We start from the raw sequence: 12691 nt of genomic DNA, 5'->3' as shown, positions 1-12691 counted from the left end.
ACAATTGTCATCAGACTTGTTTTATTTCAGTAATTGCATCTCATTTGCTTGGTCTTTTGCCTTTCATTTAAGGTTTTCAGAGTCCTGTACTGGTTTGAAGTGGGTTTTTTTAACTGTCCTCTAGTGAAATGGAAAAATTGCTGCTATACGAGAACTTTTTCCTCTACTAAATCTAGGTATTAGCAGTAAAAGTGATGGACAAATCAGCCTCTCTAGCTGCAGTCAGGTGTTATTGGCTATTGCAAGCACCAGATATCAATTTTTAGTCTCTAAAGGTCCATGCTTCACTTAATCAAAGATCACTCTCAAGGCTGAAAGGAACTCAGATGGACTTTGAAATCCCTGATGCCCTGACTGCTAGTCGAGGAAACTTTCCATGTTTCATGCCATTTCCTTGAGGTCTCCAAGGGCCTGTCCTCTTTATTCCAATATGTTAGAAATCCAGGTATTCAGTAGAAAAATGTAGTCAAACCCATGAAAGAAATAAATAATTTTTTTAAAAGGCAAGCTTAAAAGTACTTACCAGTATCAGCTTTTAGGTTTTGAATGAAATAATTTCGTGTGCATGCTGCATTATTACTTTTTTCTGCAACCTTTTTTTCCTCTTCCAGTCAGTAACTACCTTCTCTTGCTTTTCTTACAGTAAAATACTTTAAATAGGGAGTTCAGAGTGGGTTTGAAAAATATAAAATATATTTAACGTATTTAAATGGAAGCTTTGGACATACGTTACTAGGGAACTGTTTTTAAGGTAAGAGACTCTACAGAAGTCTTTCCTGCAGAGATTTTTCCTGCTTCCTGAAAGAAGTCTTTTAGACTCCAAGGAGTGAGCCACTTTGAACATCAGAAATGTCTCTCCAGAGCTCTGTATCTTGGACTCCATGTGGGTGCCTCCTGTCTTCCTCTGAGCCTTGAGACAGAGCAGGAATTTCATGCATGCCTGTCTGTGGTCTCGAGGTGTTTCCTGAATTGTTTTCTCAGATGTCTGAAATCGCCCATTTTTATGTGGAACTCATATTTTTAAAGAAGTGTAATAAGATTTCAGAGTCTGTATATTAGAAACCCAAGGCCTTCTATGCCTAACCCTACAAGAATTTAAGGAGCTCAGAGGATGAAATCTGTTTCACCTGCTGTCTTAAATAACTCCTGTTTTTAGTTTAAATCATGACTGAAATGAAAATAAAATCTCCCCTATATGATTTAGCAGTCATTTGGGAACAGTAATGAACCAAAGCTAAAGGTCCAGTTTTGTCTGTAATGTATAGGCATGTCTAATAATTAAGAACCCTTTAAATTAAGATGTAATAAATCTGAAGAAGTTGGATCATGGTAAAACATGATGGTCTAAGAGATAAAGTGTATGTGTTATGACACTCACACTGTCTATTGAAGGAAGGACATGTAACTGTTTTATAAAACGTTGAAGTTGAAAGCCTTTAGAGGAGGTGGTGTTACACAAAGGTCACATGCAGTCTAATTTAGTGAGCAGTCAGGTGATAACTCTATATAAATACCATTATATGACCCCTGGTGGCCTAGTGGTTAGCATGCAGGACTCTCACTGCTGCGACCCAGGTTCGAATCTAGCCAGTCCCCCGGGCAGATGGAGCCCGTTAGCCCTCTGAGGCCATCCATCTATGAGAAGGTCACTCTAAACAAACCTACGTCCTGAGGACCTCACTGCCATTGTCCAAGCGCACTTGGCCCTGGCAGATGAACCTTAGGATTAAAGGGTGGGCTCAGTTCAGCGCAGGCTGTGTCTCACCTAAAAAATCCATTGCGCAGGCTGGAAAGGTAAAAGACCTTTCCCCAAATCTTCGTTCGCGAAGACTGGCCATTATTATTATTATATGAGTATGAAGGATTACAGTGAGGTGGCTAGTACAGGTCATGCAGTCCATCCCTGGAGACATTCAGAAACTGCCTGGACATGGTCCTGGTCAAGGCAGGTGGCTCTGAGTGGTCCTGCTCGACCAGGCGGTTGGACCAGGTGTCCTCTAGAGGTCCCTTCCACCCTCACGCATTCTGTGATTCTGTGAAATGAAGGTTACATAGAATCATTCGGTTGAGAAGGTGTGTGCATACTTCCTGCCAACCATATTACATAACTAAGAAACTGTCAAATACAAACTGCACGAAATTAGTGACACTCCAGAACTGAAAATCTCTCTCAAAACCTGCCCAAACAAGATGCTCATTCTGCTGTAGACTGTTTTTCAGCTATGGTTACTAGACAAGCATTGTCTTACCTGGGGTTGACAAATTTCAAATGAGTAATGTTTTGAGTAATGTAAAAACAAACAAAACCAAATATCTTTGGGTTGACCTAAAAACAATTCATAAGTTGTTCCTGGCAGGTTTTGCCCCCATCCTTAAGACACATATCGGAAGTGATGGCTATGTTACAAGACAATGAGCTTTTCACAGTGAAAAGTGAATTCTTACAGAATAAAAAATCTTATTGAATATATTTTCTGTCTTCTTAAAAAATGAACTTTTGGTACAGTAATTTTTAGAGTAAAGTGGGAGTTCTTGTGTTTTTGTTTTGATTTGGTTTTTTGTTTGTTTTGTTTGTTTCATATAATAAACAAAAGTTTGCTTTATAGAGACTGTCCAGATTCCTATTTTTATCCTGCTGTCTGCTACTATTTAGTATTTGCTGACAATAAACCTTGTCAAACAGATACCAGAAAATTTCTCCAGCCTTGTTCTTGCAATAGGGCTTACGCTGAGTGATAATATCGCATTCATTAATGTTATGAAAGTGGAACAAACATTCATTGTTATACCCTGATATGAATTTCACTTGGGATGATCACTTGAGATACTTGCAACCTTTTATCTTAATACTAGAAGATTTCAAAGTATCAATTTTATTACCTTGATAAATTTATTATTTATTAACATAAGTAGGAATATAAACATCACCTAATTGGCAGTATTAAACGTTCAGCCAATTTAACTTGTCCAAAGCAGGCTTGTTCTTCGCTTCTCCAGTTATGGTTAAGTCCTTGAGGGGAACATGGGTCAGGTTTCTCTGTGGAAATCTCTAGGACTGAAGTGCTCCCTCGGGTGCTCCCCCTGTGCTGGTGTAGGAGCTTTGGGCAGGCCCCAGGGAGAGCCCTCTGTCCGTGTTCTGTGACGTGGTGGGCCGGTTTTGTTGATCTCGGAGGAGCTGCATTAAAATTAGTCAAGTCTGTGTTTAGAACACGGGTTTGAAAAGTATTGAATATATTTAATGCATTTAAATGGAAGCTTTGGACATACATTTTGAGTCAGCCGGAAAATCTGCTGAATTTTGAAGTTCAGCTAGTAAAATTATAATGTTAATGCAGGACGGCCTCATCTCATACTTTGTAAGTGTCTACCACTCAACTATTGGAATGTTTTTTAATGTTTTAGGTGCATCTTTGTTACCAATATAAATTATTAATTATCATCTTTTATTCCCTATCTCCAGAGCAAACTAGAAAAAAAAAATTACTGCCACAAGAGTCACTGTTTTATTCAAAATGTTATCTCTCGACTCTTCAAGGTGACAGGTTTGAATAAGTGAGCAGAAAGCAGGTCCCCAAAACTTTTTAATTAAACATTTTTTGTAACTTAGTGGTGGGAGGGGTTGTGCATGTTCTTACTTCAAAAAGTTGGTGTACAAAAATTATATCTAAAAGTAACTCCTCTATCACCACAGAAAAAATGTATGAAAGGAAAGAAGGCTTTTTTATAGCACAATGAGTTACGCAAAATGTAGTGGTTATGCCACTTATGAATCAGCAAATACTTTGCCTGCTTTTTAAGGTTCCTTGTGATCTCCCATAGAAAATTGACTGTGGTGGAATTTGATTCTTGGGTTGAAAAAGTGCTTATGAGAGATATAAAACAGCCTTCTCTGTTGATACTACATTATTATTCAGTGAAATAGTCAGAGGGGTGACTAATTGAAGAATACTGACCCTTTTTTTTTTCAGGAGCACTGAGCGCCTAATCTTATGAAAATCTCAGTGAATACAGGTGCTGTAGGTTAAAACACCTCTTAGCAAATGCATCCCTGTGTAATGCTGTTCAGTTCCATAATTCTGAAACAGGACTCTGTGTTCTGTGCTGTCTCTCTGTCTAGATAACAATCGTGCTAATAATTTTCTACATTCTTGTTTAAAGATCTTTTATCTTATATCTGTGTGAATATCTGCAATCTCACCATCTTTTTGTAACGTAGTTCTGCTATGGCCCAAGTCATTGCTTAAATTACGCATTTCAAACTGAAAAAACATTTGCAGAACACTTTGAAAAACGTTTTTTTTGTTTTATAAAAGTGAATCAGGAGTGTTCCTAGAAAATGGCCTCCTAAGAATTATGAATTGTTCTGCTTTGATTTCTGTTAAAACATTGTGTATTTATATAATATTTAGTCTTCAGTATATCCAGATATTTTAGGTTTTTTGAAGTTGCTGGTAAACTGAAGTTTACCAACTGAAGTTTAATTGTCCATTTTGCCACATGTTGCGTCTCACACTTGGCTCAGCACTACTGAAGGGAAATACAGTGAATTCTCCCCAGTAAAGGTGTGACCACCATGGTGAGCAGCATGGCCATGTGCAAACTCTTGATATGAAGGGAAGTTGCCTTGTGCATTTGAAGACAGCAGGTGTATAGAAGTTTTGGTTACGTTAATTCTGCAGAAATGTTTTAAACGTAGTCAGTTGAAAGGGAGAAGGTAGTGATCAAGTGAAGTAGCTCATTTTAGTACTGAAAGAGTGCATGACAAACTTTGGTGCATTTGCAATACAGTTTCAGATTTGGCGTTGTGATGTTTCTTCAATATATTTCCAAGCTGTTGATAAATTTTGACCTTAACTCAAAAGACTTTTGAGACCACATTGAAGTTTTCTTTGGTATTTAGTGGCTTCAAAAGGTTGTTGTTAGGATCCTGAGTCTTATTTTCCCTTTGTTGTATTAGTTCTGTGTCAAGTTATCCGACCATATTTCGTGCCACAGCAACTGAACAGGATGCACACGTTGCACTGCTTTTAGTATTATTGTAATCTGCTAATACATTCTAAAGACAGTGCAAAAACTTAATTGTATCTATTATATAAATTGAGCATTAAATATCTACTAACCAGTTTCAAATATTGGTTCAGTCATTGTGAATATACTCCATATGTTTAAAAATCAAAAAAGCAGAAAAAGTGATCTTGCTTTTTAGTATGCGTAGTGAATTTGAAATCAGCTTTACTTCTTGAAAACCACAATTTCAAGTTAACAACTGAATATATAAATGAATATATAAATATACTGCTATAAACCTTACAGAAAAGAATGAATTTTATTTTCCCTACTGTCTCTAGAGACTACACTTAAAAATTCTGTTTTTCTAAGCTTCGCATCAAGAACTATGTGTTGTTTTGCCTTTCTTTCCTCTGCAGGTAAACTGTTCCATATTGACTTCGGTTACATTTTGGGCCGGGACCCCAAGCCCCTTCCTCCCCCGATGAAGCTGAACAAGGAGATGGTGGAAGGCATGGGAGGGACACAGAGTGAGCAGTACCAGGAGTTCCGCAAGCAGTGCTACACGGCCTTCCTGCATCTCCGCAGGTAACGGGGCTCGTTTTGTGCTGAAATTTGTTAGAGACACCGTAAAGCAGGAGAGAAGAGGAGAAACTGAATCACTGAAATGTTTCTGTGGAAAACCCAAAACTTGCTTAAGTGTGAACATAAACTCAAGAATTTGTATGAAACAAAGGAATGAAAACATAGTAGCGGTGGTGGAGCTTGAATGTAATTGTTCTTCAAGTTAAATCCCCCAGTTTTGCTTGTTTATAACTTAAATAGCTTTATTTCAGAACTTGTGTGGGGTGTCAAATTATATATTTCTCTTTTGGGTGTGTTTTTGCCCTTAAGCATGTTTTCCTCTGGTTATTGATGATCAGGTAATTGTCATTTTAACTCTTAAGTCATTACTCATTTGCTGCTTTATCCTCCTCCAGTTTAGATTAGTGACGATCAAATTCTTTGGCTTGAAGCTGACACACATATATGCTTAGTTGACTTCAGGTCCTGTGGGACAAAAATTAGCTGCTTGTAGTGACAATCAAATATCTTAGAAATTTCTTTTGATACCCAGAACTGTGGCAGCTAAAACCTCTTTAGACTCTGTGTATCTACGAACCAACAGATCTCTTCATTAAATTTGGAATCAGCTTCATTCTTTTGCAGTGACTGTATTACTTACCATCAACTTTCTGAGCCAAGTAGCTCAGCTTTGTTCTGTTTAAACAGAACACAGGTACACACTCTTGGTCTGTCCAGGGATTTGATTTACCACATCTTCAATAGAGATGAAATAATCTCACTTTAATATCAGGATTACATAATGCAAACCTCCAAATATGTGGAAAACCCAGTAATATGGAAAGCATATATGAAAAGTACAATGTAATATGAAAAGCAGTCAGTCAATGATATGAAATAAAATGCTGCATGTAGTTCTCCACTTGTTAAAAGGAGAAAGAGTAAGGAGTTGGTCTAAGAACTAATATTAATGGCTTAAAAGCAATTCAACAACTTGAAAAAACAGTGGCATGTTATCAGCAAACAATACTTGTGGTGTCAGAGAACAATCAGAAAGGCTAATGCATATTCCAAGTTCTGAATTGCTTAAAGCTGTTTTGTAATACTTTATTTCTTATTTGTCATATACTGAAGTTGTTTTGATTGTTTAAACCTAGCTGTTTCAATGGAGAGGTCTGTTCTGTCAGTGAAGGATTATTCATTGAATTAATTTATGTAATGATTTGCTACAAAGATCATCAGTAGGTCTGGAGTATAGCAGTAATTTGGGTATACAACCTAAACTGTAAATCAAGATAGGTTCATTTATAATGTCTGTGATTGTAGTTGTAATTATAGTCTCTCCAATATTTGTTCAGCTTAATAGGGAAATATTTTTAAATGGTTCTGGATAAATATCCTTAAGGCTTTCAACTGAGATAGTATAGGATAATATTAGAATGACTGTAGCTATTGCTTCAAGCAGCTAGAACTAAAAATTATTGAGCTTACTTGCTTACTGAAAAAAAAGAAGAATTGGATGTGAAACTGCTTAGTTCTAACAGCTCTGCATGTTGGCAGAAACCCACTCACAGATACACCTTCTGGCCAAGTAGTGTGAAACCATAACCTCTGATTGCTAAGACAAAATGCAAACTCTTTGTCATATTCCCCAGTTTGTGTTTCATTTTTGTTCTTTATTTCCCTGAGGTATAACCAGTTCCCTACATATGTCAAGTACTGTATGTCGGTGTTCCAGGATTCCTGCTGGAAGGGGTGTTGCATAGTGAAAACAAATATAGGGAATTTAAAAGTTACAAGTAAAACAATAGTTTTGTTCGTTGTTCCAGATTGTAAGCATTTTGGCATTATTATCATGATCATTACTGTGTGGTTTTTTGTTTGTTTGGGGGCTTTGGGGTAAGTTGGGGAGATGCTTTCTACTTCTTTGAACAACAGTAATCAGTTGTGTGTGTTTGTCAGCAGTGCTGTAATGAAGAAGCAGCCTCTGCATTCTGAACGTGTTGCAGGGCAAGTTGTGGCTGGTATCATTTATGAAAGCCAACTGGGACATGATAGTGTTTGGGGAGTGTAGGTGGTCTTGAGAAGAAGTGAGCCATGGGGGATCCCAAGTTACACTGAAAAAAGGCAATTGCATTTTAAACTTAGGAATTTTTGAGATAGACCAGGTAAACAGGGCCTTAGTCTGGGACTGCAAATAACTGTAAACTCTCCTGTCCTTGTCTTGTAGCTTCGAATTTGGTAGAGTATTTACAGTGTCAACAGCCTAAATATTTAATTGCTCTAGGGCATCTATATGCAAGGGAGCCAAGTAAATGTTGAAAAACTAAATAAAGGAATGCTTAGGATCAAGCATTTATTTGATATATTAAGCACTTAAAACCAAAAGCTTCTGTTCTCAGAAAACACAGCAGTGAGAATTTGAACTTCTGTCTGTTGTGCATTTCTTCCTTAATACATAAGGCCTCTTCTATGTAGGAGTTGTTTTCTTGGATTTCTTAAAGTTTAACAGCACTTCATGTTCAAATTGTAAGTTAATCAACCTTCAGTGTAACCGAGTGCTCATCTTTTTCATAAGTTGGCTTGTACTGAGCTTTGAGAAAAGCAAATTATGTGAGAAGGATTTGGATTTGGATTTACATGCTTAATTGAACCTCCTTAAACCTAGGAATTCCTGTCTCCAAGTTTGTTCTGGCTGTGAATGGAAGTCAGCCATTCTGGAGGACTTTGTAATGCAGATGTCAAAGATGAGTGATACCTTTTGCTTGACAAAGGTGTTTGTTTCTTACAGGTCAGCCTCCTAGCTCAGGTGAGTCAGCAGAATGTCTCCTCTTAGGATGAATTTGGGCTGTCAGTTCTCCAGCTGTGAACATCATGGCATATTTACCAAATATGTAGCCTGTAAGAAGGATGACAGTGGACTACTGAGTTACAGAAATGCTGGGGTGAGGGGCAGAGGAGAGACCTGTGGATAATATAGTGAGCAACTCTTTCTTAATCTGTTTTTTTTCTACTCAATACCCCCCACAAAACTACTTTTTTTTTTTTAATGAGGTTCTTTAGATGATCTTATGCTTCAAGAACCAAAAGACTTGATTGTGGGGAACACAACCAGCTCTTAACTGGCATCTAGCAATGATGACTAGACCTTTAAAATCTTTTTTACACGCCTCCATAAATAACTCCAGTAACCACCTGCAGTCCTCATAAGCTCTTGTCCTCTATGTGTTTCAAGAGCAAAAGGGACTCAGGGTCGGTTCAAAGGAAAAACTGCTGATGGAAGCTACCAATAACCTATGAAGAGACTTGAGAGCACACACATGTAAGATTTGAGCATGTTTAAAGTAGATTTGTTTGTTTCAGGCAGGTAGGAAAAAAAAAAATCAGCACTATCTTTTATGTCTGTTCCTGGCAGCAAAGCAACTTGACTGCCAGGTCTGAAGCAAAATGGTAGAGTAACTTTTCCGCTTTTCTTTTGACTTGTGATAAAAGTAATTTTCCCCACTCCAGTCCCTTGCCCCTTTAAAAGTGAAGCAGAACAGCTGAAACAAAGTAGACACTGAAGATTTCTGGCCAGTTTATTTTAAATGCTTATGTTATAAAAACTTAAATCTTATATGGAAATGTGTTAGGTAGTGCTAGTTCAAGATAATAATTGTCACAAGTGTTTGATGGAATTACACTTATCTAGAGAGATGTTTTCTTGAGCAGTATTTACTTTGTAAAATATGCCCATGAAGTAATCATTTTGTATAGTTAAAATACTTTGTACTTGCAACTGTCAGCTTATATATGTTCAGCAGCTTCCTAATAAACAATTTTTGCTCCTAAGAATTCATTTTCTATCATCTGTGAAGTTCCTGATGCTCTTAGCAAAGCAATATTTCAAATTTTGAGGTCTGTTAATACATTGTCTCTTTAAGAGAACTAGACCTCTTTGCAGGGGGAGTTTCAGTTTGTGTTGAACAGCTTGAAAATTATTCTTTCAAAAAGCAACTTACAGCTAATTTCCTGCAAGGGCAAAATGGTTTTCTTTAAAAAAATAGTCCTGAGTGCTTCCAACACCATTTCAAAGCTGAAAACTGTTCTCTGCCTTGTCTGTTTTAATGGTTATAGATGACATTATGTACTTTGTAAGTGTAGCATGCTACCACTGTTACTGGAGCTTAACTGAGCAACTGAAGACTTGGATCTGGTTAAATATTTAACTTGTTGTGTCAAAAGCCCTTACGGTGACTTGAAAAATCATGTCTTGTAATTATGAAGAGTTCAGCTCTTAGAATGCTAATTTATATCATACTGCTGTATCGCTTTTTAATAAAAAATAACCTTTGCATCAGTATTCTAGCAAATGTTTGTCCTACTTGAGGTAGAAAATGGCATTAAATCTTAAAATATATGAAATCACAGTTTATATTTGATGTGTGTCTGAGTAAATGTTCTGGTAATTTTAGAAAATTATAACAAAATCAGGGCAATTTATTCAGTTTTGGCTGTGTGAGAGAGTTTGAGGGTTAAACTTTGATGATTAATGTCAGTATCTTATGTTCTTAGCATAAATATATTCAATTAAATGTTGCAAATGGATCTCTGAAGAATTACCAATTCACTCTTAAGATGATGCGTTCTTAAATTGTTTACAAAAAATGTCTTTTGTGCAGTTTACAAAGTATTTTACGTAATTTGCTCTTCTGCTTAGGTATTCCAACTTGATCTTGAACTTATTTTCCCTCATGGTGGATGCCAACATTCCAGATATTGCTCTTGAACCCGACAAGACTGTAAAAAAGGTAACTGAAAAGCTTTCCTTGTCTTTCTGTAACCTAGGTCATCTCATTAAGAAATGTTCAGTCACTTGTGATGACTTTTTTGTATCTGACCTGAGAACACTTGCTCCCGTTCAGGAAATTTTGATCAATTTCTAGAATCATTGAAGTTAAAGATAGGAGCGTGTACTTTGAGATCGTTTAGCACGTGCCCATAAATACAGAATGACTTTTTATCATCCATGCAGTAGTGCACAGTCTGCCCTAGCACTCTGTTCCAAGGGGTGTTTTAGGTAAGAACACTGTTCCCACCTTATCAAACTTTTTATAAGCAAAGCAGTCAACACTGACTATATCATGAAAGGATGTTCCATCTAGTCTAGATTACTGTAAGTCATGGATGGTTTTATAAAACCAGTCTGCTGAAGGTTTGAAACCTGTGGGCTGGTATATCTTCATCACCAAGAAATTTTTGTTTATTGTGAAAACAGGCTGATGTCCCATAATTCTGACTTTGTCCCTCTACTCCAGCTTGAGTCATTCTTCTCCATTTGGTGTATGAGCAGCAGTTGACATGAAAAATACTGGATCCTTGTTCATCTAGATTTCATTGCACTTACATTTTAGACAAATGTTGGCTCTTTTATAATCTGATTTATAGTGAAGGGCTATGTATTTTAATTCCACAAAGGACTTTGTGGAGCCTCTGTATCCAATGGAAATTAGTTCAGTGTAATTTTTATTTCAGCTGTGGATTTTCTCTAAAAAAGGTTGTTCTTCATTGTTTTCAATAAGCTATGAAAGCAGAATTCAGAATCTTTAAATTAATATTTCATGTTCTAATATAATTTCCCTAAAGAAAACTAAATTGTGACTCAAACAAAGGGGGTTTTTTGCCTTCAAGAATCTGAGCATTTCTGTTCAGAGTTTCTTGGTTTCAAATTCATACAAAGAGTTCATGTAGCTATTCAATTTCATTTCCAGGAAGGCTGAGCTAGCCACAAATGCTGTGTTTTGTGGTAAAGGTGACAGCCCTCCCTCCACATAACTGTCTTCCTGAGAAAATGACAGCTAATTCTTTCTCCATATCAATATTTGAACCTCACCTCTGTCCCTAAATGCCCTACAAAGACTGAGTAGATAACTCACATAGAACATGGGAGATAAAAGCCTAAAGTAGCCAACTAAAATGGTTCAATACCTACCAATTTCTGGGAGTAACTACATTTTTGTAGAGACGCCTTCTTTTGAAGGAAGAGACCTTCCTAACAGTATGCAACTCCTGTCTATGAATTTCATTTTGTAAAGAAGACTTGTTTAATTCTGACTACCCACTGGAAAAAGGCCTGATATACAGTAAGGGAAGGGAAGATCTTTTAGATTGCAAAATAGATGCACCATAAATCCTAGGAAATTTGAAGTATGCAACTACAGGCAGAGCAGAGACTAATTTTTGGGAAAGTTTGTTGTTGACCGAAATAGTCATCAAGAAACCAAACAAATGGTTTCATTGAATTCCAGAAGTGCTGGTTCTTTCATGTTTGTATCGGTAGGTTTGAGACTTGCTCTGCATTTTAATCTTACTCGCTATCTGTTCAGAGTTCCCTGTCATTTGATCATAGAATCCCAGAATTTGGATTGGAAGGGACCATAAAATTCATCTCGTTCCAACCCCTGACACGGCAGGGACACCTTCCACTAGACATGTGGCATTGTTCATTCCTGCCTTGAATGCTCTCTCATGAGCTCTGATATGTTTTTATCAAACAGAATTTCCCAGTGCTTGCTAATTAACAGGAAATATCCTTGTTTCTTGTTAGTATATTGGCATTGCATTTTATGGTAGTAAACTCTCTAGAAGTGCTGTCCAAGGGTATATGCTTTCTGTAATTAATGATATTAGGGCATCAGGTTCTGTAAAATACTTGTAAAGGATTATTTTAATATAGCAACGTTTGAGTATCTCAGACACTTCTAAAACTCTTTTACTCTATATAAATTTCCCGTACAATTTTCTTGAAATAACAAATCATGATACAGAATTAAAACCCAACAAGTCTTTTCTACAGCTCAGAAGTATGTTACAGTTCACTGATGTACAATAGTTAAACATCAAGATTATGTAAAGCATGATGGCATTGTGTGCGATTGGAGAACATGGAAGGAAGCAGTATCTAAAAAGAAGATGTGAGAGCCATGAATTAGATCCATGTGGTTACTTCTAAATTCCATTACAAAGTATAAATAATAGTGCCTTCTTTGCATGAAAAGCATAGTTGTTATATGACAGATCACTATTAGATCAAATGCAGCAATTAGTTATTGGGATTATTAGCTCTGGCAGTGACTGCAGC

The 12691-nt window shown here is 36.8% G+C and overlaps 1 protein-coding gene across 1 annotated transcript in view; it reads left to right on the top strand.

Annotated features, from left to right (window-relative positions):
- PIK3C3 (phosphatidylinositol 3-kinase catalytic subunit type 3) overlaps positions 1–12691 on the top strand; it is a 68896-nt gene that overhangs the window by 41508 nt on the left and 14697 nt on the right. The window contains exons 22-23 of the mRNA XM_027671047.1: positions 5427–5595; positions 10271–10361. Of these exons, the coding sequence (XP_027526848.1) occupies positions 5427–5595; positions 10271–10361 (260 nt within the window). The remainder of the gene's footprint in view (positions 1–5426; positions 5596–10270; positions 10362–12691) is intronic.

Source organism: Neopelma chrysocephalum, unplaced genomic scaffold (assembly GCF_003984885.1).
Source record: "Neopelma chrysocephalum unplaced genomic scaffold, ASM398488v2 Primary Assembly neopelma1_97027, whole genome shotgun sequence".
Lineage (NCBI taxonomy): Eukaryota > Metazoa > Chordata > Aves > Passeriformes > Pipridae > Neopelma > Neopelma chrysocephalum.
This window is presented reverse-complemented; position numbering and strand designations above follow the sequence as displayed.